Below are 21,011 nucleotides of genomic sequence, written 5' to 3' on the forward strand. Positions count from 1 at the left end.
TCCCACCCTGGTCAGGGTGCATAGCCCATGCATGGGTGTAAAGACATCTAGGTCTTACGCTGATTTTTTTTCCTGCATAGGCATGTAGGGCAAGAGATGATTTTTGCATTAAATTAAAAATTAGAGCCAATCAAAAATGCCAATTTTTGCCAACTTTGTTTTTTTTCAGTTTAATGTCCTGCAAAATATATATAAGAAGGGTGTTTAAGAAACGTGAAACTGAAATATCTTTGGTGTGTTTTGAAAAGTGAAACAATTCACTTCTCAGTAGAAAGGTTTGGGTTTTCTAAACCTGATTCCCACCCCCCCACATCCCACTGATAAAGCAGAAAATTTCAACCGAAGCAAAATAGCAAGTTGTGGTCAGAAAGCTGTTTTTTTGTCAAAGCTGTTTGAGCACAAACATTTCAACCAGCTCTATTCCAAACCTCTGCTACCTTCCAGACACTAGTGTCCAGTGTATAAGCTTGGGGCATGGGAAAGCAAGGGCGGTCCAGGGGTTAGGGCGTTAGCCTCAGGGATGCACACTCAATTTCCTGCTCTGCCACAGACTTCCTGTGTAGCCTTGGCCAAGTCACTCGGTTCTGCATCTGTAAGATGCAGATAACAGTGCTTCCCAACCCTGCCGACCTGTTGCGAGGCACTCAGATATTATAGTAAGGGATGGGGGGGGGTGTTATAAGTACCCATGCCAGATAGTATTGTCCTCTAGTTCATCTTTTGCTTTTCTCATTCCTCCCTGTGTTCCCATCTCCGACTGTTTGTTCTGATCTTAGTTTGGGACCTGATCGCATGACCCTGACTTGCACTGAATAGCACCTGATTCTGTGAGTAGCCCCATCCCATGTTCTTCTGTGCTCTCTTTCACAGGATGGGATTGTATGGGAGCAAACGCCAGCCTACGGCACAAAAGCAGTGTGAGTCTGTGAATAGGCAAAAACACCAGGTATTCTCCAGGAAGAAACCTCCCCCACCACCGCCCCCGGTAAGTCTGCAGCTTGTGACTTCCTTTCTCTATCCTGTGGTAGTGTAGCTTTGGCAGCACAGACAGTTTTGAAATCAGTGGCTATGGCAGCACTAACTTTAATTCCCTTAAACACAAGCCACCTGCTCTGCAAAGGGCAAGTCCAGTAGCTAGCATGCTGCATTGGGCCTCTGGGGACTTTGATTCTGTTCCTGACTGAGCCACGGACTTTCTTATGTTCAGTAAATCTTTGCATCTACTCTGTGCCTCTGATCCTATCTAAAATGAGGTTAATGTTCCCCCTCCCGCACAGCAGTGGTGTGAGGATAAAACCCTTTAAGGACTGTGAGATGCTCACACACTACTACGGTGTATGTAGATGGGTAGAGTCTATAGACACAAGAGGGTTTGAGACCAGATGGGATGTCTGGCACAATCATTTGCTGATACTGTGCTTTATATCGAGGTGGAGAAGGGACAGGGTCTGGGAAGAATACAGCTAGCTAGGTGAATAACCGCCCAGGCTTTGCTGTTTTCCGTCATCTGGCTGAGAAAAGCTTGGGAGATTCTAAATTACACGCTACAGCATAAATTTTATCAAACGGAAAACGGAGGTGCAGAAGGATTAAGCCCCAAATGTTAAAAATTGGAGACTGAAGTTTGGCATCTAATGTCAAATCTATGTATTTAGGTGCAAATAATTAACCCTGATATTCATGAGCAAGGACATTCCACAAACGTGGAGACAATTATGGCTGCGTTTCCTGGTTTCCTGCCTAGAGAGATATTGCTTTATAGTTTTTTCAGTGCGTTCATTCATTGCATCAAGCATCATTTCACAGAGGTCGTGCAACACTGAACTGCATTACAGAGCATGGCGATGTTTGGAATCTAGTGAAGCAGGTAACTGCACTGTGATGTTCCAGATCAATTGAGAAGAGACCAGCGGGTATTTAAGGACACGAGCCAGTAAGCTATGCACGCGTCGCAGTAAAATATGCTAACACCATGAAAATACATTAAGAGCATGATCCAAAGCACATTTTAAGCAATAGGAAGATTCCCACTGAATTCAATGATCTTAGCACCAGGCCCTGAGTGATTTTTGTACCACAAAGCAGGTCCTTCCACTAGTCCAACAAAGTAACAAATGGACTTCTTTTGTTTCTCCCAAAGGTCGGACAACATGTTAATACCCCACCTCTAAACCAACCATCCGCTCAAGGTAAGATTCTGAAATTTAATCATTTTACTGTTTCCTTCTCCTCCTCTGGCGTTCGTGCAAGGTAATGTGCTGTGACTGGGGATAGGTGAACCAGTTCTACTATCATCAATTCACTTTTTTACAAGGTTTTTTTCTTACAGTTTTCATGCAGATGCACCTTTAGGTGCTTATTAGTACATCTAGGCCTGGCCTACTTCTAAAGCTTGGGTCGGCTTAGCTGCATGGCTCAGGGGTGTGAAATAGACACGTCGTTAGAAGGATTTGATGTAAATCAGTAAATGTTGGTAATCGTCAATTTCTCTCTCTGGTCAATAACCATAAGGGAAAAAAATGTTCTCTGTTAATTGGTCAAGTGGAACAAGGTCTATACACAAGGATTGAACCAGGGACCTCCAAAACTCAACTCAAGAGGTGGGATAGATTGAGTGAAAGAGTTAACCTGGATAAGTAGTGGCTGTAACACACTCATCTCCTCTGTGGAGGGGGCAGTGAGTAGGCAAGGTAACATGCATTCAGCAGTGAGTTACATGCACACAGCAACTGCACTCATTTCACTAAATCAGTTTAGTTAATTTAACGCAGCCCCTTCCGAAACTGGTTTAAGAGTGCAGTGTATTGAGTGCTCACATTCAGTAAGGAAAAAACTAAATCACCGTTAGGCACTCTTCAACCCATTTAAGAGTGTCCACACAGAGGTGTTGCGTTGATTGTAAATTAAATTGGCACAACTTTTGTGTGTGAGCAAAGCCTGATGCAGACAAGCTGGGTTCGTTCCCTGGCTCTGCTACAGATTTTCTGGGTGACCTTCTGCAAGCCATTTCATGTCTATGTGCCTCAGTTCCACATCTGAAAAATGGGGATAATAATTCTTCCTTGAGCCCATCCTTTGCCTGTCCTGCCTATGTAGATCATAAACTCTTCATGCCAAGGATTGTGTCTTATTAGCATTCTTGAATATTCATACTATTGTAGCACTGAGTGGCCCCAACCAAGACTGAGGACCTCATTGTGTCAGGCACTGTACAAACATAGTAAGAAAAAGTCCCTGGCCTGGAGATCTCACAATCTATGTACAGGGCCTAGCACATTGGGACCCCAATTTAGGTTGGGGAGGGTCACATCAGTGCTAATAATTTACTGTCCCCGGATGTTTTTTTGGCAATTAAAGGGAAAATTTTACAATTAATATTAAGGATGATGGTGCTGTTATAATAGAATCTGTTTCATGATGAGGTTGCCTGAAAAAGCAGACGGCTGGAAGTCCTGGCCCTTCACAATCCTATACCTCTATGCCTACCGTCATTATATATTGATTAAATAACAGTTATTCAGAAAATGGGGTTTATTTTATTTTTATTTCCCATTTGTGCAAAAAATTAAGCCAATAAAAATGGTGTAAAATGCAGTAATTTTCCATAGAACCCCATACGAAATAAGCATCAAATTCTTCCTTCCTGACTTACTACTGACTGAAGAACCTCAAGGTATGGAACAAAAGGTCTGCTCAGAGAAGGATCCGGGCATTTTAATGCTTAAACTAAAGTTTATTAAAACCTCTTCAGTGGAGCTGGTTGAAAATCAGAATTTCCATCCCCGTGGGAAATCCCGATATTTTGCAATATGTTTTTGTCCCAAATTAGGATGAAAAATTGAAATGTCAAAATTTGACGAGAAAGTTGCTAAAAATATCCACCGAGACGTCTTGAAAGGTTTTGTTTCAGGCTGGGTTGACTTTAATCAGTGTCCCCTGGAACTCCTGTGGCGCCTCATGGGAGCTGTACTGTACCTGCCTCGGGAGTCAGAGTGTTTGCCAGTGGAAAGTTTTGATTTTGCAGAAATTGCACTTTCCAGCGGGGGAAAAAAACTTCCCCCATCATTTTGGCAGAAAATTCCCAAACAGCGCTACTCTCAAGTTTTCAAAATCAGTCTCAAATGCAGGTTTTTGTGGAGATTTCTGTCATCTTCTGTTTCCAGGCTAGCCAGAAACACAATGAGAACAGTTTCCCTCAGAACTGGAGCTTTCACTTCTGCTTCCGGCCAGAAGGCAGAAGTGCAAAGGTGCTCAGTGAAAATGAAAAATACTTCAAAGACATATTACAGGGACTTTTTCCATTCCACCCTCACTGCCCCCCCTCCCCCTCCCCCCCCCCCAAAAAAAAAAAAAAAGGCTCAGTTTGGGGCTGGGTTCAGTTCTAGTTTTCGGGGAAGATTCAAAGGAACAGAGTGGGGAGCTTCTTATTTTTTCCAGACTGAATAAGGATGTTCAAAAATGCTTTTTGGCTGCCTCTGTTTTTTGCTCCAATGCAGTTTAATAAATAGTTTTGGAATCATTCATGTAATCCATTAAGACAAGACAATTAATGTGAATTGGCTGAGAAGTTCAAAATCTAGACAGTTCAGCCATTAAAAAAAGCCTAAGAAATAAAAGATGTGAGACATGTCCTCTGAATTGGATTGCCAACCGCACACATTCAAAAATCATGATTCAAGGCCCCAAAAGATTGTGAGAATTGCTTTAAAAATCACGAGATTTTTTTTTTTTGAAAGAATAAACATTGGGTTCTTTTTCTCTGCCTTCTGGTTTTGGAAATTTTAGGGTGCACTTGCTTCATACTTTCAACCATTTCTCTGCACCCATGGCAGTTACAAACTGACTTATTTTTTTAATGAGAGCTGAGATTCTTAGATAGGCACTTGACTCCAGGAGCTGGGGCTTTAAGAAAAATACTGAATGTTACTAGATTCTGGATAAAATCACAAGAATTGGCAGCACTGCTGCTGTATATTTCAGTAAGAGTTAGGGAATTTTAAAAGAAGAAAAACTCTTGTCTTCTTGTGGATCTTTGCTCATTTCATGCCTCAGGGGTTAAGTCCCCAGTGGTGACCATGAGGATTTTAAAGTTGGCGTTCCACAAAATGCCTACATCTTCCCTGAACTCTTCAGGGAATGGATGGTGTTTTTCTTCTGTTTGTACAGCACCTGGCACAATGGAGTCTGGTCCTGCACTTAGTTGGGGAAAGGTGTAGTGGTTTTGTAAAGGTGTTTGGTAAAGGAAATTCCCTTCTCCTCTTTCCTGCTGCTCACATCACAGCTTTGATTTTCAGAGAACACCAGTGATTTTTTGAGTGCTTCCATTTTGGGTGCCCAACCTGGGACACTTTAAAGGTGGCTGGTTTTTCACAGAGCAGGTGCTCAACGCCTTCTGAAAATCAGGTGTCTCATATTGGGGCGCCTAAACCATTAGTCACTTTTCAAAATCTTTGCCCCAGTGCTTATCCCACCGGACACATGGACTAGGGATTTATGGGTGCAGAGAGAAGTTGTGTCCCCATTTCGGAAACGTTGAAAAAATGAAAAGAGAAAAATGTTGGCCAAAAACTGAAAAACTTTCCCCCCAAAACAAAATTGTGACCAGAAATGTTCATTTTTCTGACAGAAATCAAACACATAAACCCCAACCCCCACTCACAAATTTTGACACATCCCATGAAAATTTCCACCCAAGTATCGACAGAAAAAAAGTTTTGATGGAAAGTGTTTGAGCAGCATGACCTGCTGAGGGGCCTCTGGCACCGTGTTACACCCAGGCTACTGCTCCTGCTTTCTGGAGGGACGGAGAGCTGACGGTACTGAGGCCTGTGGGTTTGTCTGCGCTACCAGACACTGGATGTCTTCTGCTCCCCCAGTGCTAGCAGCAATGGAAGCTGTTGCGTACATGGTGCTCTGGTGGTTTTATCAAAGTGTCATCTAACCCTGCTCTGAGCTGCTTATGGCCATCAGCTCTAGAGAACTGGGCCATTCCTAGCTGACGTGGGAGCACAGGGCCAGAGAAAGCACGGTCGTAAACCATGCTAGCGCTGTCGTAAATCATGGGGGCCACAGCACCCTCTGAGGAACTCTCCCTCAGGACCCAGCCCAGGTCCCTGAACCAATGGGTTCTGAGACCTCTGTAACATCCACCAGTGCATGATGGGAGAACGGTCTGCACTAGGAGGCTATCCAGACGGGCCCTAAACCTGTCCAGACTCAGCTGGTGTTTAGCCCTTCTTCAAAAAAGGCTGACGCAAGCAGCCATTGGCCTGTAATTAAAGTATGCAGGTTGTTGTTTTTATACTTCAGCCGCACCTAGTGGCCCTCGCTGAGGTCAGGGCCTCATTGTGCTAGGTGCTGTACAGAAGAGCTCATAAAGAAAGCAGTATTATTCTTATTTTACAGAGGGGAAATCCACTGTACAATAGGCAGTCTGTCCCAGTTGACCAAAACAGCCAGTATGGGGCAAGCCCCACTTCCTCAGTACTTTTGTGGCTAAAGCCCGGACCGGGAGCAAGGAGGTGTGGGTTCTGTTTGTACCACCGGGTACTTATGTGACCTTCGGGGTCAGTCACTTAGGGTACATCTACACTGCAAAGAAAGGCCAGCGGCGCTGAGTCTCGAAGCTTGGGTCAATTGACTCAGGCTCACGCAGGGCTAAAATAGCAGGGCAGGTATTCTCGCTCGGATTGGAGCCCTGGGTCTGAAACCCGGCAAAAGGGGAGGGTCTCAGAGCCCAGGCTCCAACTCGAGAGGGAACGTCTACGCTGCTGTTTTTAGCCCCATAGCCCAAGCTCCACTTGCCTGAGTCAACTGATCCAATTCCGAGACTCGGTGTCACGGGTCTTTTATTGCAGTGCAGATGTGCCCGTAGGGCCTGATCTAAAGGCCATTGTAGTCAGTGGAGAAATTCCTATTAACCAGGATGGATAAAAATTGATGGTGGGTTTCTTTTAATTTAAATTGGATTTTGTTGATTTTGTTGTTTAAATTATAAACAGCTTTTCTTCTTAAATGTTTCTTTTCCGTTTAAAATGAAATCTGAATTTAATACAATATATGTTAAGGCCTAAACTTATCGTAATCTCTTAAAACATGAGGTGGGTGAGGTAATATTTTTTTTATTGAACCAATTTCTGCGGTGAGAGAGATCAGCTTTAGAGCTTATACAGAAGAAGAAGAGCTCTGTGTACGTTCAAAAGCTTGTCTCCCTCCCCAACAGAAGTTGGTACCACAAACGATATTACCTCACCCACCTTGTCACTAATAACCTGGGGCTGACATGGCTACAACACTGCAGACATAATCTCTTAAAACATTTAGATAAAAAATAATGTGTCGTTTTGTGTGTTTAATTAAATTCCAGTTACCGTCGTAATGCAGCTTGACCCAAATCACGAGCAAAAAGTGAATTATCTAGTAAAAAAGCACTATGTCATTCACCGTTTTCTGACGTACTAAAAATGTACAATTAATATGAATCTGCAAATATTAAGCTATGTAATTTCTTAAATAAATGTATATAATGATAGTGTAAACCACCTTGATTTAAATCAATCCCCCCTGCCATTAACTCCAGTGGGCGTTTTACCTCTCTTCTCCCAATGTCATTATCTGTAAAACAGGGATTAATAGGAACTGCCTCAAAGGGATGATGTGGGGGTTAACACAGTAACCTGTGTGACGTGCTCTGAGATCCGCAGATGGAAGGCACTACAGTAATGCAAAACGTTATTATGCTTCCAAGCTTTCTCTCTCACCGGAGCTGCTCCTACCTCATCCCGGGAAGCCCCAAACCGTGACATGCTTGAATCTGCCAGTCGACCTTCAAGTTCCTCCCCACAAGCTAGAGGAAGTTTTGGTTTACAGATCCTCATAATTTCCCCCTTGGGCTGTGCGACATCTCCAGTAAATCCCGAACATATAGCCAGGCCCTCCACGCACAAAACTTGCGTTGTTCTGGAGGCGTATTATCTTTCCGAGAAAAGGGGTAGTCTGGGCTGCTTGCTGGTGGCATTATTTGAAAAGGTCAAAGAGAGAACGTGACTTGACTGTCTTGAGACATGCTATATATAGAATGTTTATCACCCGTGCTGCATTAATTAGGTTTCACGCACACAAAATCTTTCCACATAGCATGGGCTTTTTACTGACGCTCCGAGTAGGTTTCGATATGCCGCAAAATGTCAGGAAAGCAGAGGTCTTTTCTGCTTCAGCAGCTGTAGCCACACAAAGCACACGTGAATAGTTACACACTTGTTCAGAGAGACTTGCAACATCACCAAGTATTTCAGTGACCTACAATCCACTCCATGGTGGATCCTAATGTTATTCATACACTGACGGTGCCCACATGTGCTAGGTATGACCTGCCTTTACCGTAAAATGCAGGGCCCACGTCTACATTTCATTGCACCATGTTTACGCTGATGCAACTCTGCTGGAGTGAAGCTGGTGTGTTGGGGCGGAGAATCAGGCCCCCGGCCTCGGTCCTGAAGCGTTTACAATCTAAAGACCTGATCCAAAGCCGATGGAAGTCGATGGGCACCAGGAAGGTGACTGCAGCACCAGTACTTTGAATGGCCTTGAGTGGGGAAAGGCCAGCAAGGAGGAAGCTGCAGTAGTCAAGATGTGAGAGGAGTAGGGCCTGGAGGAGAAGTTTAGCTGAGTGGACTGAGAGGACAGGCTGGGTTCTAAGCCATGTCTACACTTCATGGTGGCATGCAGGGTACATACACAGCATGCTCCCCTAGCACAGATATAAATATCAGACAAGGCTTCCGAGATGTCGTGTAGAAAGTATTGGCATGATTTAAACATGGCCTCGTCATGTGGGTCTAGAGAGAGCATTGAATTAAAGGGAAGGCCCAGGATACGGCTTGAGAATATGGTGGTGTTGTCCCCAATGACCCAGGAAAAAGGGAGGGCATGGGGTTCTCTAATATCCATGCACCACATGTTTAATTCACCCATGTTTAATTCGATGAAGAACTGTCTAAACCCAGTGGTGTCACTTTCTCTTGCTGCAGATGAACGCTTTGTGATTGCGCTGTATGATTTTGCTGCCACAAGTGACCGCGACTTGGAGCTGACCAAGGGACAGAAGCTTCAAATCCTGTCTAGGTAAGTGAGCTCCAGTCACAGCACTTGCCAGCCCCTGCTGGAGCAGCCTTTACATGCAAAAGAGTGTGGTCCTAGTAAGAGAGGCAGGGTGGCTTTGTAGTTAAGACAACAGCATCGGACTCCTGAGATCTGGGCCCAGTGCTTGGCTCCACCACAGACCAGCTCTGTGATCTTGGGAAGTCACTTGCTTCCCTCTCTGTAGAAGAGGGATGCTAACACACCTTTAGCCTATTGAGTTTAAAAGCTCTTTCAGATAGGGGCCGTTTTTCACATGTGTATGTACAGCACCCAGCGATGTGGCCCTACTTTCAGTTGATTCTCATGGGTGCTAAAGTAGTATAAATAATGGCTTGTCAGCTGTGTATACAGGCACGCCATATGCGGATTTTTGCCTTCAAAAGGATGTGGGTTTGGTTTAATCTGAAGGAAGATCAGTTTGGGGTGGATTTTGTTGACTTTGTTTTAAAAACTTTTGAGTGACCATCGTCCTGGTGAAAAGGGATAGGCTGACAGCCCTGAGACCGACACCACATGTTAATCCAGAGGAGAGCCACAGTGCAGGCTTGTCTCACGTTGCCCTGCCATGTGAACTTCCATTCTCCCCTTCAGGGATCAACTTTTGGGGAGAGAGAGCTGTTCAGTATGTGCTAGTCCATGACCTCTCCATGAGGTTGTCACCAAAGGGGTTAGTGATGCTGGGGGATATTTCTGCTTCAGACACCTGCACCTTGGGCTGAGACCATTCACTTGGTTACATGTGGGTTACTTAACATCCAGCGGATGACAACAGCTTTCAGTTACCAGCGTGGCAGTGCTGTGGTTTCTGAAGGCTCTCAGAGTGATGAAGCAGAGACCTGCCTAACGTGATAAAGGAAGCAGCAGTGAGGAACAGGTGGGAAATTGAAGACAGTGTCCGGGTCGCTGTCTGGGAGCTAGGGACTGAAGGTGGGAAGTGAAAAACATCCATTTGTTCAGGGTTGAATAAACCAGTGACTTTAAGGGTTGCCTTCTTAGATTGCCTTCAGGCTGGTGGTGGCCTACAGAAATGAATGTCTGTGGATCTGACCACACTGCAACTGGAAGGTGTAATTCCCAGCTCGGGCAGACATACGTGTACCAGTTCTGATCAAACCAGCATGCTAAAAATAGTAGTGTGGCCACGGCGGCATGTACCGCCGATCTCAGACAGGGTTGTACTTGGTCAGCTAGCCCGAGCCACTGCCTGCGCTGCTGCAGACGCACTGCTGGTTTTAGCACGCTAGCCTGATCACATTCCAGCTGTGGTGTAGACTTATCCTGTGGTGCTACCTAAATGAGAGAGGGCTTCAGGATGTACCCATCAAGCTTCCAAATCCATGAGTCGTCTTAGGCTGGCTCAATGCAGAAGCTCCTTCTGGCGTTCATGCTTTTTTTCCCATTTGGTTTGTAGAGATGGGGATTGGTGGCTGGCAAAGTGTCTCACCACTGGAAGGAAAGGTTATGTCCCCAGTAACTTCGTCGCACAAGTGGATACCTTGGAAGTGGAAAAGTAGGTGCATGAGCTTATATGCAACATTTACACTAATATCAGTGTCTCATATTTATAATAGCCCCTCCCATCCTGAAGGAGCATGAAGGGCTGACAAACAGTAGGAATCGCTTCAACCATCACTAAAAGGCAGCCACTGCTGGGCTGGAAGGCGACAACTGTTTCACTGCGCACAGTAACACTACACACCAATTTAGGACAGAAGGGGTGGAAAGTGTTTTAGGGGCAGGACGAATGCAATTTCCAATAGTAATTTGGCCAGAAGACTAGAACAAACACTGATAGTGTTCCCTGTCTTTCTAATGGGAGGACTGAATTCCTAATATCTTCATATCCGTTAAATACTAGTGAGTTATTAAAGGGCCCAGAGAAGGTGCAAAGGGAGTTTTTAGCGTGGTACAAAGGTAAAAGGCAGCATTCGATTTCAATTTGGGAGGAATTCAGTCCCTTAACATATCTGCAATCAGGAAGAGTTTAAAAGAGAAACACTGTAATATAATATCATATGATTATATAGCAGCTTTGGTCCCAAAGAATTTCAAAGGAGACTACAATGCGAACAGTTATGAAAAAGTCATGCCAGTTTAGGGTGACCAGATAGCAAGTGTGAAAAATCGGGATGGGGGTCGTGGGTAATACGCACCTATATAAGACAAAGCTCCGATTATCGGGACTGTCCCTATAAAATCAGGACATCTGGTCACCCCATTCTAGTTTCAGAGAGATTTCTGATTCCAGCGATATGCCATATACTTGTAAAACAGGGAATGCAATGAGAACCAGCAATATCTCTAGAACTAAAATGAACTTTTTAAATGTCTCCACTGTGCAAGAGCATTTGCATATACAGCTGTCACTTTGCTCACCACTGAAACAGCCGTTCCTGGGACAGAACTGGACAGGTCTTTAACAGCCCAACGCAGCGTTTCTTAGTAAGCTAGAGAAGTGACGACGTATCCAGCTGAACATGCAAAAAGAATCTCTACAGGGTTATCCCTGGGATATAGATTTACCTTGATATTTGGACTCAATGTGAAACAGAACTCTGATCCTAATCTACTGAAAATGTTATGTTAAGGGTCTCCTCACAACCTAAAACCATCCTGAAATGTAGTCAGTGTTAGATATTGGACCATCCAATCTAGGACTGAAAGGGACTGGGTTGAGGCCAGTCCCCTGCTCTCACAGACAGCCACATCACATAATTCTGTTCACCATCTTAGCTGCTCCATCTTAAAACTAGTGAGGTTGTGTGGCCCTACAACTCCTATAGAAAGGCTGGTTCCAGAACCTCCTTCCTCTGATTGCTAGAGACCTTCTTTTAACTTCCCGCCTGAATTTATTCATAGCCAGTTTATCCCTGTTGTCCTTTAACTTAAATAGCTCTTCTGACTCCCCTGATGTCTTTCTAAAGAGCAATTCTATCCCCCGGCAGCCTTCATTTTGCTAGGATAAACACGCCACTCCGCATGTTAATGGCACAAAAGGGAACCACTGGGTAGGATTTACCTCCTCTTGGAGCTCTTTATAAACCGTTTCACAATTTTACTTCCTCAGATGGTTTTTCAAAAGTCTCAGTAGAAAAGATGCCGAACGCATGCTGATGGCTCCTGGCAACAAAGTCGGGTCTTTCCTTGTGAGGGAGAGTGAAACAAACAAAGGTAAGATCTGAGAGGCAGGGGTTACTGCTGATTATCGCCGTTGCTGGACAAATCTCAGAAGATGTCAGAGTAGAACCTCTGCAAATTTGGCTGCGTCTCCTATGGCTCTACACTCTCTGAACCTACTGGAGCTGTTCCAAGCTAGACAGATTAAGTTAGATGCATCTCATCTGCAAAACTGGGACCTAATTTCACGAGATCAGATTTTCTCACAAGATTTGTTGCATCTCCAGTTCTGATGCCTGGTGTGGAAATGATGGCTACCCACTAAACAGCCCGTCACCACATTTTGTGACAAAGACGTGGGAAGTTTAAGGGGTAGCGATAGTCAAAAAATTGCCATTGAATCGTTTTTCTCTGACGGAAAATGGCTTTTTTGATTAAATGGACACTTTTTTTGTCAACATTTTCCACAGAAGAGTATTTGGGTTTGCAACAAAACCTGGACACATTTTTGAGGAATATTTTGATATAAATATTTTTATTTTTGTGGAAATTTTTCACAGCGGGAAAAAAAATCATTTCCCAACTACCTTTAATACAGGGGGAATCGATCCAAATGTTTCAGAGCCTCTGACAGGCTTGATTCTGTGAGTGGCATACATTTGGGCAGGGTAATGCATGTGCTTTCTGAACGGATTCGCCCACCCCTAGTTGTTCATTTCCACATACCCCGCAACACACTCCGGTGTTGAGGACAGAGTCAGACGTAGAAGGAAGGGGTGAATCACTGAAGGGGTGAATCACAATCGTTTGTGTGTCTGTAGCTGTCACATGTAACTGCTAAGACCCCATTTCTTTGTGCTGCACGATCAAAGGTTATGTCTCAAGATTGCCCCTTTGGGGTGAAGGCAGGCATTCCTACAACATTTCCTGGGTGACAGCATCCCTGTGGGCCAATCCTGGGGTACGGCCCTCCAGCTGTGCCTCTTAGCAAGTCCACCCCCTTCCAGGGGGGTATGAAAGGGTCCAAGTAAAAAGGCAAGGAGCCAGGCCCCTCCCTCACAGACGAGGGGAAGCAGGCTCTGCGGCTCTGCAGGAAGCCTCATGGCTACAGTCCAACAATTAGTTGTGGGGATGTCAATAAAAGAAACGAACCAGCCTGTCTTCTTTTCTGAGAGGGTGCAGGCTGGTGTTGCTCCCAAGATGTTCCTCGGCAAAAAACCCCATGCCCTAGCCCTTGTCTACACTACAAATTACTTTGGTATAACTTACGTTGCTCAGGGGCGTGAATGATGTAGTGTAGACGTAGCCCTAGTCTGGGAGCTCTAGCTCTGCTTGTTTCAGAGTGCCACCCCGACTGGCCTGAGCACCTCCTCTTTAAGGGCCTACCCCTGGGCCTGACACGCCACGCAGGTGCAGCGGGTTGGGCTGATTGTGTCAACAGAGTTCTTTCACCTCTTCTTGACTGGTGGGGTAAGGAGTATCTGCTCCACCACATACGCCTTGACACTTTTAGGAAGTGTGCTGTCTGTAAAGTCTGGGAGCCATTTTGTGTTCATTTCAGGGCAGAGGATTACCAGGAAGTTGCAGACTGTGTTCTCCAAAGGGGACTTTACTTTTGTTCTTTCTTGTTTTCTTGTATCAACATAGAAGATGGGATTATACTTGATCATAGAGGAAGGGTGGTTTAGGCTGTAACCTAGGACTTGGGAGAGGTGATTCAAGTCCTTGCTCCACCACAGACTGCCGGTGTAACTTTAGACAAGTAATTTAGTTTCTCTTTGTGCCTCAGTTCCCCCTCTGTAAAACCATTTCCCTAGCTCACAGAGGTGTTGTAAGGATAAATTCATTAAAGATTGTGAGGCACTCAGATAGTACAGTAATGGGAACCATATAAATATCTTAGATAGACACACAGAGATTTGGAGCATCCCCTGAAGTGGTGTGAAAAGCTACTAACCTCTCCTTGTTGAAATCCCTTATGAATGCCCACTTCCACATTGCATTAACCATAAAGCGGCCACACTGGGTCAGACCATTGGTCCATCCAGCCCAGTATCCTGTCTCTGGCAGTGGCCAATGCCAGATGCTTCAGAGGACAGAACAGGGATTTAGTGACTCACCCCCTGTTGTCCAGTCCCAGCTTCTGGCAGACAGAGGCTTAGGTGCATTCAGTGTATGCGATTTCATCCCTGACCATTCCGGCTCATAGCCACTGATGGATCTATCATCCATGAACTTACCTAACTCTTTTTTTGAGCTGACTAATAACAGCTAAGTGGAGGTGCAGCTGGCCTATGTGCTTAATTTTTTTTTAAAAGGGCTTGTTTGTGGTAGCCCCTTTCCCTAACTTTCATGTTTTTCTCTTGTCCCTTTAGCAAGGAAGTTCTTCAAAACAGGGACTGTCCCTTTTTTCTGCGTGGCCAACCCCTAGACATATTGTGGGCCCTACCACTACCTAGCAATCATTTTGGTGACAAGTTCTCTCTCCAGCTCACAACGTGAGAGGGGGTTTAATTGACTAGAGGTGCCATTCTCAAGCAAAAAAGATCTTGCCTTGATAAGCGGGGAGAGCAAGTTACATGAGAAAAGAAAACCGATGGGGCACCTGATAACAGTTTTCAAATATGTTAAGGGCTGTTATAAAGAGGATCATTTCTTCTCCACGTTCACTGAAGGTAGGACAAGAAGTAACAGGCTTAATTTGCAGCAAGGAGGATTTAGGATAGAGATGAGGAAAAACGTCCGACTCATAAGGGTTGTTAAGCTCTGGAACAGGCTTCCAAGGGAGGCTGTGGAAACCCCATCACTGGAGGTTTTTAAGAACAGCTTGAACAAACACCTGTCAGGGATGGTCTAGGTCTGTGGTTTTCAACTTTTTTTCATTTGTGGAACCCTAAAAAAAGTCAGTTGGAGGTGTGGGCCCCTTTGGAAATCTGAGACATAGTCTGCGGACCCCCAGGGGTCCATGGACCATAATTGAAAACCATAGTTCTGTGGTAATGACAACCTTTCGCAGACCCTTTAGACCTAGTCTGTGGCCCGCAAGGGGTCTGTGGAACACAGCTAGAAAACCACTTTTCTGTGTAATGACAACCTTTCACAGACCCCTTAGACATAGTCTGCAGCCCCCACCCCCCGGGGGTCCGCGGACCATGGTTGAAAACCATTGGTGTAGGTTTACTTTGTCCTGCCTTGCCGAGGCTGAACTAGATGACCTCTTGAGGTCCTTTCCATTTCTATGATCCTATCTCCAACAGGTAGGCCAGAGCCTCTGTGTTCTAAGCAAAGTGTCAAACTTTCTTTCCTAAACATAAAACCACACCTTTCCCCACCTAGTGGGGACTTACTGAGCTGGCTGTAGCGAGGTGGTTTCTTTTTGCATAGATCTTTGGCATCCAGAGCTTCAGGTTTATCTAGGGCAAGTTCTGGGACAGGAAAACCTGAAAAAAAGCGCTGAAGAGTTTCACCTCACAGAGCCACTCAGTAATATTAGTATTGATTCTGCGGCTAGCAGGATGTGGTCCCTTTAAGCAAGCCAGGAATAGACTAGTTATGTAGCCACATGCCTCGATCGCAGTTACTTCCGTCCTGCTTTGCCCACTCTTTCCTTTTGGTTTTTACACCCATGATTACGCCTTGATTTCAGATGGGCCCTGACTGTGTTGCTGACAAAGTCCAGGTGCCCAGCTGACTTCAATGGGGCTTTAGAGTGACTGCAACAGTCACCTTCAGTGGGGATCCATGCAGGCCCAGCAGTCCACCCATGTGCTGTCACCTGAATGGCTGGAAAGAGTGAGGTCGTTTACCCACACATGTTCCTAGTCTCTATGTCATCTATGGCTTAGATTGTAAAGACTTGGTGGCAGGGACATTTCCTTCCACACATTTGTACAGTCTCTGGAACAGTGAGGGTCTGATCTTGATTGGGGCCTGTGGCTAATAAATAATAATCAGAAAGAAACTCTACATTTTTTCAGTGCTGTGGAGAATGGGTGAATCAACCCCCACATCGTATTTTCTATCCCTGATTAGACTGATACAAGGGGTGGAAGTAGGATCTTGTGAATAAAATATATGACTGGCACTCAGGAAACATCAAACATATGAACATGGCAAGGCTGGATCAGATCTGAGGTCCATCGTGTCCAGTGTCATGTCTCTGACAGTGGTCAGAAGAGGTTGCAGAAGAAAGTGTGAGACATCCTGCAGTAGGTAGAGGTGGAATAATTTGCCCCCTGACAGTTTCCTCCTAACCCTCAATAGTCAGTGATTATCTTATGCCTGAAAACATGAGGTTTTATCTTCCTTCTGACAGTCTCCATTATTTTGGTATTTACTATACTACCTCTGGCTGTTCTTTGTCAGATAAGCAGTCAGTCCCACTTTTAATCTTACTAAATTCTTGACTTCTGTTTGACTGCTGACTCTGACACAGGCTTCCTGAATCACCTTGGTCAAACCACTTAATCTCTCTCAATCTGGGTTTCCCCATCTGTAAAATGAGAAAAGTTGTCCTTCAAAGGGTGTTGGGAGGCTGAATTCACCAATGTACAGCACCTTGGGATCCAGAGACAGAAGTGCAAAGTATTATTGTGAAAGCCATAAATGAATACACACTATGTGCAGCATGGTTGAATGTATGTTGCACTTTGAACCCTAAAGGTTTTTTGTTTTTCATGTTGAATATTTACATCAACCTTCCATTGTGTACCAAGTTTATACTCCCGACTTTCAGCACTGGAAAGCACTGCACCTTTTGAGCTAAAGGAGTAACTCCCTTAGCTGGTAACACTAGTAGGCTGTTATCCACGATTGGAGCAGCCACTAGAAGGGGACACAGCACACTTTGCTAGTGTATTACACATTCAGAATTCATCCTTACCAGTGTAGTGATGCAGGTATTTATAGTTCCAGTAGTCTAATTTTGTCCATAATTAATTTTCTAAAGTATTGTAATACTGGCAATTTCCCTTTAAATTGAAATTTTATAGAAGATGCTAGGGGTACGTTCAACAGCATAGTAAGGTGAGGTATGAGTCAAGATGTCCTGATAAGCATGTCACTGATGAAACAGATACCAGAGAGCAAATCTGTCTGAGATGGAGGAAATAAACCAACCTTCCAAAAAATAATAATTGTTCTGAAACTTCTGGAAACAGCTGCGCTGTCACTAGCCTCAGACTAACAGAAAATGAAGAGGAAGAGTTTGCCCACATCTAACTTTTTTCCTCCAGATCACTGAGATTATGAATGTTGGAAAGGCTAAGAAAATATTTACCCATGTGGTTACTTATCCCACTGAATCCGATGGGGGTCTTTCTGGGCTTTGGATCAGGCCCAGAAGGAACATGTTCTCTTTCTTGCAGACACAGGGGAGGAGGGACACAGGGGAGGACACAGGGGAGGAGATTTTCCTTAAACCAGCTTTTAGCAGAATGGCAATACTTTTTGCCCTCTGTAGCCCCTTTTATCAGAGCATTTCACAAACAAGAACGAGTTAAGCTTCACGAGACCCATGCAAGGTGGGGAAGGGTTAATTTACTCCTTTTACATATGTGGAAACTGAGGCACAGAGTGGTGAAATGACTTGCTCTACAGTGAATGAGTGGCAGAAACCAGTTGTCCTGATCCCCAGTCTTGGATTCTCCTCACTAAACGCCCCCTTTTTAAGGCACCACTTGTAACTTTTGCTAAGGATGGGCAAACCAGTGCTGTGGGGTCAAACTACTGTGAAAAGGGCTGTTTTCGTAGCATGATCATTCGAGGTACAACAGAGTAAAAATCCCATAAGAGAATCAGAAATTTCCAGTCTAATTTTACAGACTCAGTGGGCCAAATTCTGGTCTCTGTTATCCTGGTGTAACTCCACAGAGAGGAAGGCTTGACTTGTGGGCAAGGCACTGGTGTAAAATTTGGGAAATCTGGGTTCAAGTTCTAATTTCTACCACAGACTCACTGTGTGCCCTTGGGCAAGTCATTTAATCTTCCTCGGCTCAGTTCCCCATCTATAAAGTGGGGATGCTGCCTCAAACAGGGGTGTGTCAGGTGCTCAGACACTACAGGAATGGGGGTGTACCAGGGTGGCTTGCCCCCTGGGCTAAGACAGCCCTGATTACAGGATAAGACAGGTGATCCCAGGATAAAAAAAAGCTGGAAAGTGCATTGAAGGGGGGAAAGCCCAGGAGATTGCAGCTATGTCTGTAGGTCCTGCAAGGAGCAGGGAAGTTCCAGCAGACCCTGAGTCTAAAGGGAACAAGCTGAAGAAACAGGAGAGAGTGGGAGAAAGGATTTCCAGGCAGGGAGGCCGTGGAGAGACCCTGTCTAAGCAGGGGAGAGACAAAGGCCCGCTGGGATGAAGACTGTGTGGACCCCAAGAGTTCACAATCTAATCCCATGATGGGCGGCAACAGGTGGGTGCAACAAAATGGCAGGAGGAGAAGGGGGACAAAATAATAGCGAGATGATGGTGGTTAGTCTAACGAGCAGCAGTCTCAGCAGAGAAATAATAATTAGCCCTTGGATGAGTAAAATTCACCCCTTTCTTCTGCCCACAGATCTCACGCCCGTAGGGATTGTCAGGTTAGCAGCCCACCAAATTCTCACTGCAGGGCTGCATCTGCATGCCGGGATGTGCACACTGCATTATTATTGTAGGGCCAGTTGGGATAGCTGGCTGTGCACATGGGTTTACTGTTACAGTGTTCCTTATTAGTACGAAGCTGTGCATGCGGCTTTATTATTGTGGAGGGGACTGCGAGTCACGGAGTTGATTTTGTTTGAATCTTTAGTCGTCGTTGCTGTGAAGAGAAGAGAGAACTGAAGCCGTTCAACCTTGACACTTTCCCTTTCCACTAGCAGCAGACCCAAGGCTCTGTGTTGTAATCAACCATGAATGGGTAAATGACTTTGAAATGAACCAGACCCTGGCGGTCTCAAGTTTCAGATGGACAGCTAAGGAAACCACAGCTAAAAATCTTCTCTTCCGTTCCCCTGAAATAATCTGTAGCTGGGTAGGAAAAAAGAAGTGACATGGGGACTTTCATCGGAGCTCAAGCCTCTCTTCCAGAAAGGCATCCAGGCTTGATCTGAAGATTGCAGAAGGTGGAAAATCCACCGCTGCCTTTGACAGTTTGTTCCAATCGCTGCAGGGCCGGTGGCTTTCCGTTAAAAGTCTGGTGGTTTGGCACATTCTGAAAATCAGGCCCAAGTTGTCTCAGGTTGGCAGCCCAAAAACAGAGGCATCCCAAAATTACTGGCCACTTTTGAAAACATTGGCCCAGAGACCTCCCAAATCCTGACTCCCCATGAGCTGAGTCTGTATTCCGGGTGAATATCTCCAGAAGAATTTTACTTAAAAGACAAGCACAATTGGTCATGACTGCCAGTCACCGGTTAGGAGAGACGCAGGGCTGCAGCAGGAATGCATGTTGCTGCAGGACGGGAACAAGGTGAGTTGCCGGAGCAGTAAAGAGGCTCGGGACTGGAACGGCAGGGAGCGCTGCAGGTCCGGGCTGAGGGCTGCATTGCAATCCAAGACCAGATTAGCAGGGGGGTATTGCAGACTAGGACTGAAATGCAATGTCAGAGGTATGGGGACTCAAGACTGGCATAGCAAAGAACATTGCAGGGCTGGCTGGAGTGGACCAGGAATACTGATAAAGACAACTAACACTTCCTAACCAAGTTCGTATTGGCCCTCCACCTTTTTCACTGACACAATATGAAATAAAAAAAGGCCAATAGGTCAGTATTACACAATTTTTAAAGTCTTATGTCTGGAATAGGGTGATTTCAAAGCAATTTTGGATGCACACGACTTCTGTTTATGATCATATATGACATATTTTCTTTTATGGAATCCAGTATTTCAAACAAAAAAAAAATCACATAAATCCGGATTAAGCTGGCGTGCTCCTAGTCCGGAAATATACCCCAGACAAAGGAAATAATGTTTCTACACTCTCTTGCAATGTTTACTGAGGTGCGTTTTAAACTATCACTCCACAAAGGTACTGGTTGTTGGCTACCTCATATAGGAGTGCACTAGCAGGGAGTCGAGCAGATCAGAATAGAGGTGTATTTTCAGAGCTGCGTGAAACCCCAGGATTTGAATAATAAGCAGTGTTGCATGTCGAGAGTGAAGTGCTTTGTCAGATACTGAGGTAGTCTTCACCTCGGTGATAACACATCCTGACACTTCGCCTTGGCAATGTTTAATTGTGCAACGTCTTGGTGGGATCATGTTGCATCCTCATTATGATGTGTCAGCTAGAAATGTCCCAGCTCCAAAGGGTGCGTCAACACTGCAGTCAGAGGTGTGAAGGCAGCACAGGCTAGCTGCTCCGGTACATACGCAGGGGCAGGGGCGGGCTTGTTCAGCCCGTGCTGCTGCAGCTTCATTGCTACTGTTATTTGAGCTAGCTAGATCAAAACTAGGTCGAGTGCATCTACCCAGGTTGCAGTCACACCTCGGATTGCAGTGTAGACATACTCCAGGAGCATGCAAGCTACACAGACAGGCAAAAGGTGGGAGAAAGGAAGTATAAGATCCATTTTACAGATGGAGAACTGAGGCACAGAGAGAGACTAAGTGACTTGTCCAAGAGCACAAAGGGAGCATGTGATAAAGCCGGCAGCGGAAACCCATTCTCCTGAGCATCATTCTAGAGCCTTAATCACAAAACTAATCTTCAGGGCTGGATTTCAAAGGGAGCTGGGCCTTTTGCATTCAGGGCAATGCAAGCTTCAGCTCC

At 45.2% G+C, this 21,011-nt stretch overlaps 1 protein-coding gene across 1 annotated transcript in view; it reads left to right on the forward strand.

The window, feature by feature from the left end:
* BLK (BLK proto-oncogene, Src family tyrosine kinase) overlaps positions 1-21,011 on the forward strand; it is a 63,890-nt gene that overhangs the window by 25,291 nt on the left and 17,588 nt on the right. The window contains exons 2-6 of the mRNA XM_067556187.1: positions 871-985; positions 2,141-2,189; positions 9,030-9,123; positions 10,553-10,651; positions 12,209-12,312. Of these exons, the coding sequence (XP_067412288.1) occupies positions 872-985; positions 2,141-2,189; positions 9,030-9,123; positions 10,553-10,651; positions 12,209-12,312 (460 nt within the window). The 5' untranslated portion in view covers position 871. The remainder of the gene's footprint in view (positions 1-870; positions 986-2,140; positions 2,190-9,029; positions 9,124-10,552; positions 10,652-12,208; positions 12,313-21,011) is intronic.

The sequence above is a fragment of the Emydura macquarii genome, unplaced genomic scaffold (assembly GCF_026122565.2).
Source record: "Emydura macquarii macquarii isolate MOO-44397 ecotype Brisbane River unplaced genomic scaffold, CSIRO-AGI_Emac_v2 contig_1676, whole genome shotgun sequence".
Lineage (NCBI taxonomy): Eukaryota > Metazoa > Chordata > Testudines > Chelidae > Emydura > Emydura macquarii.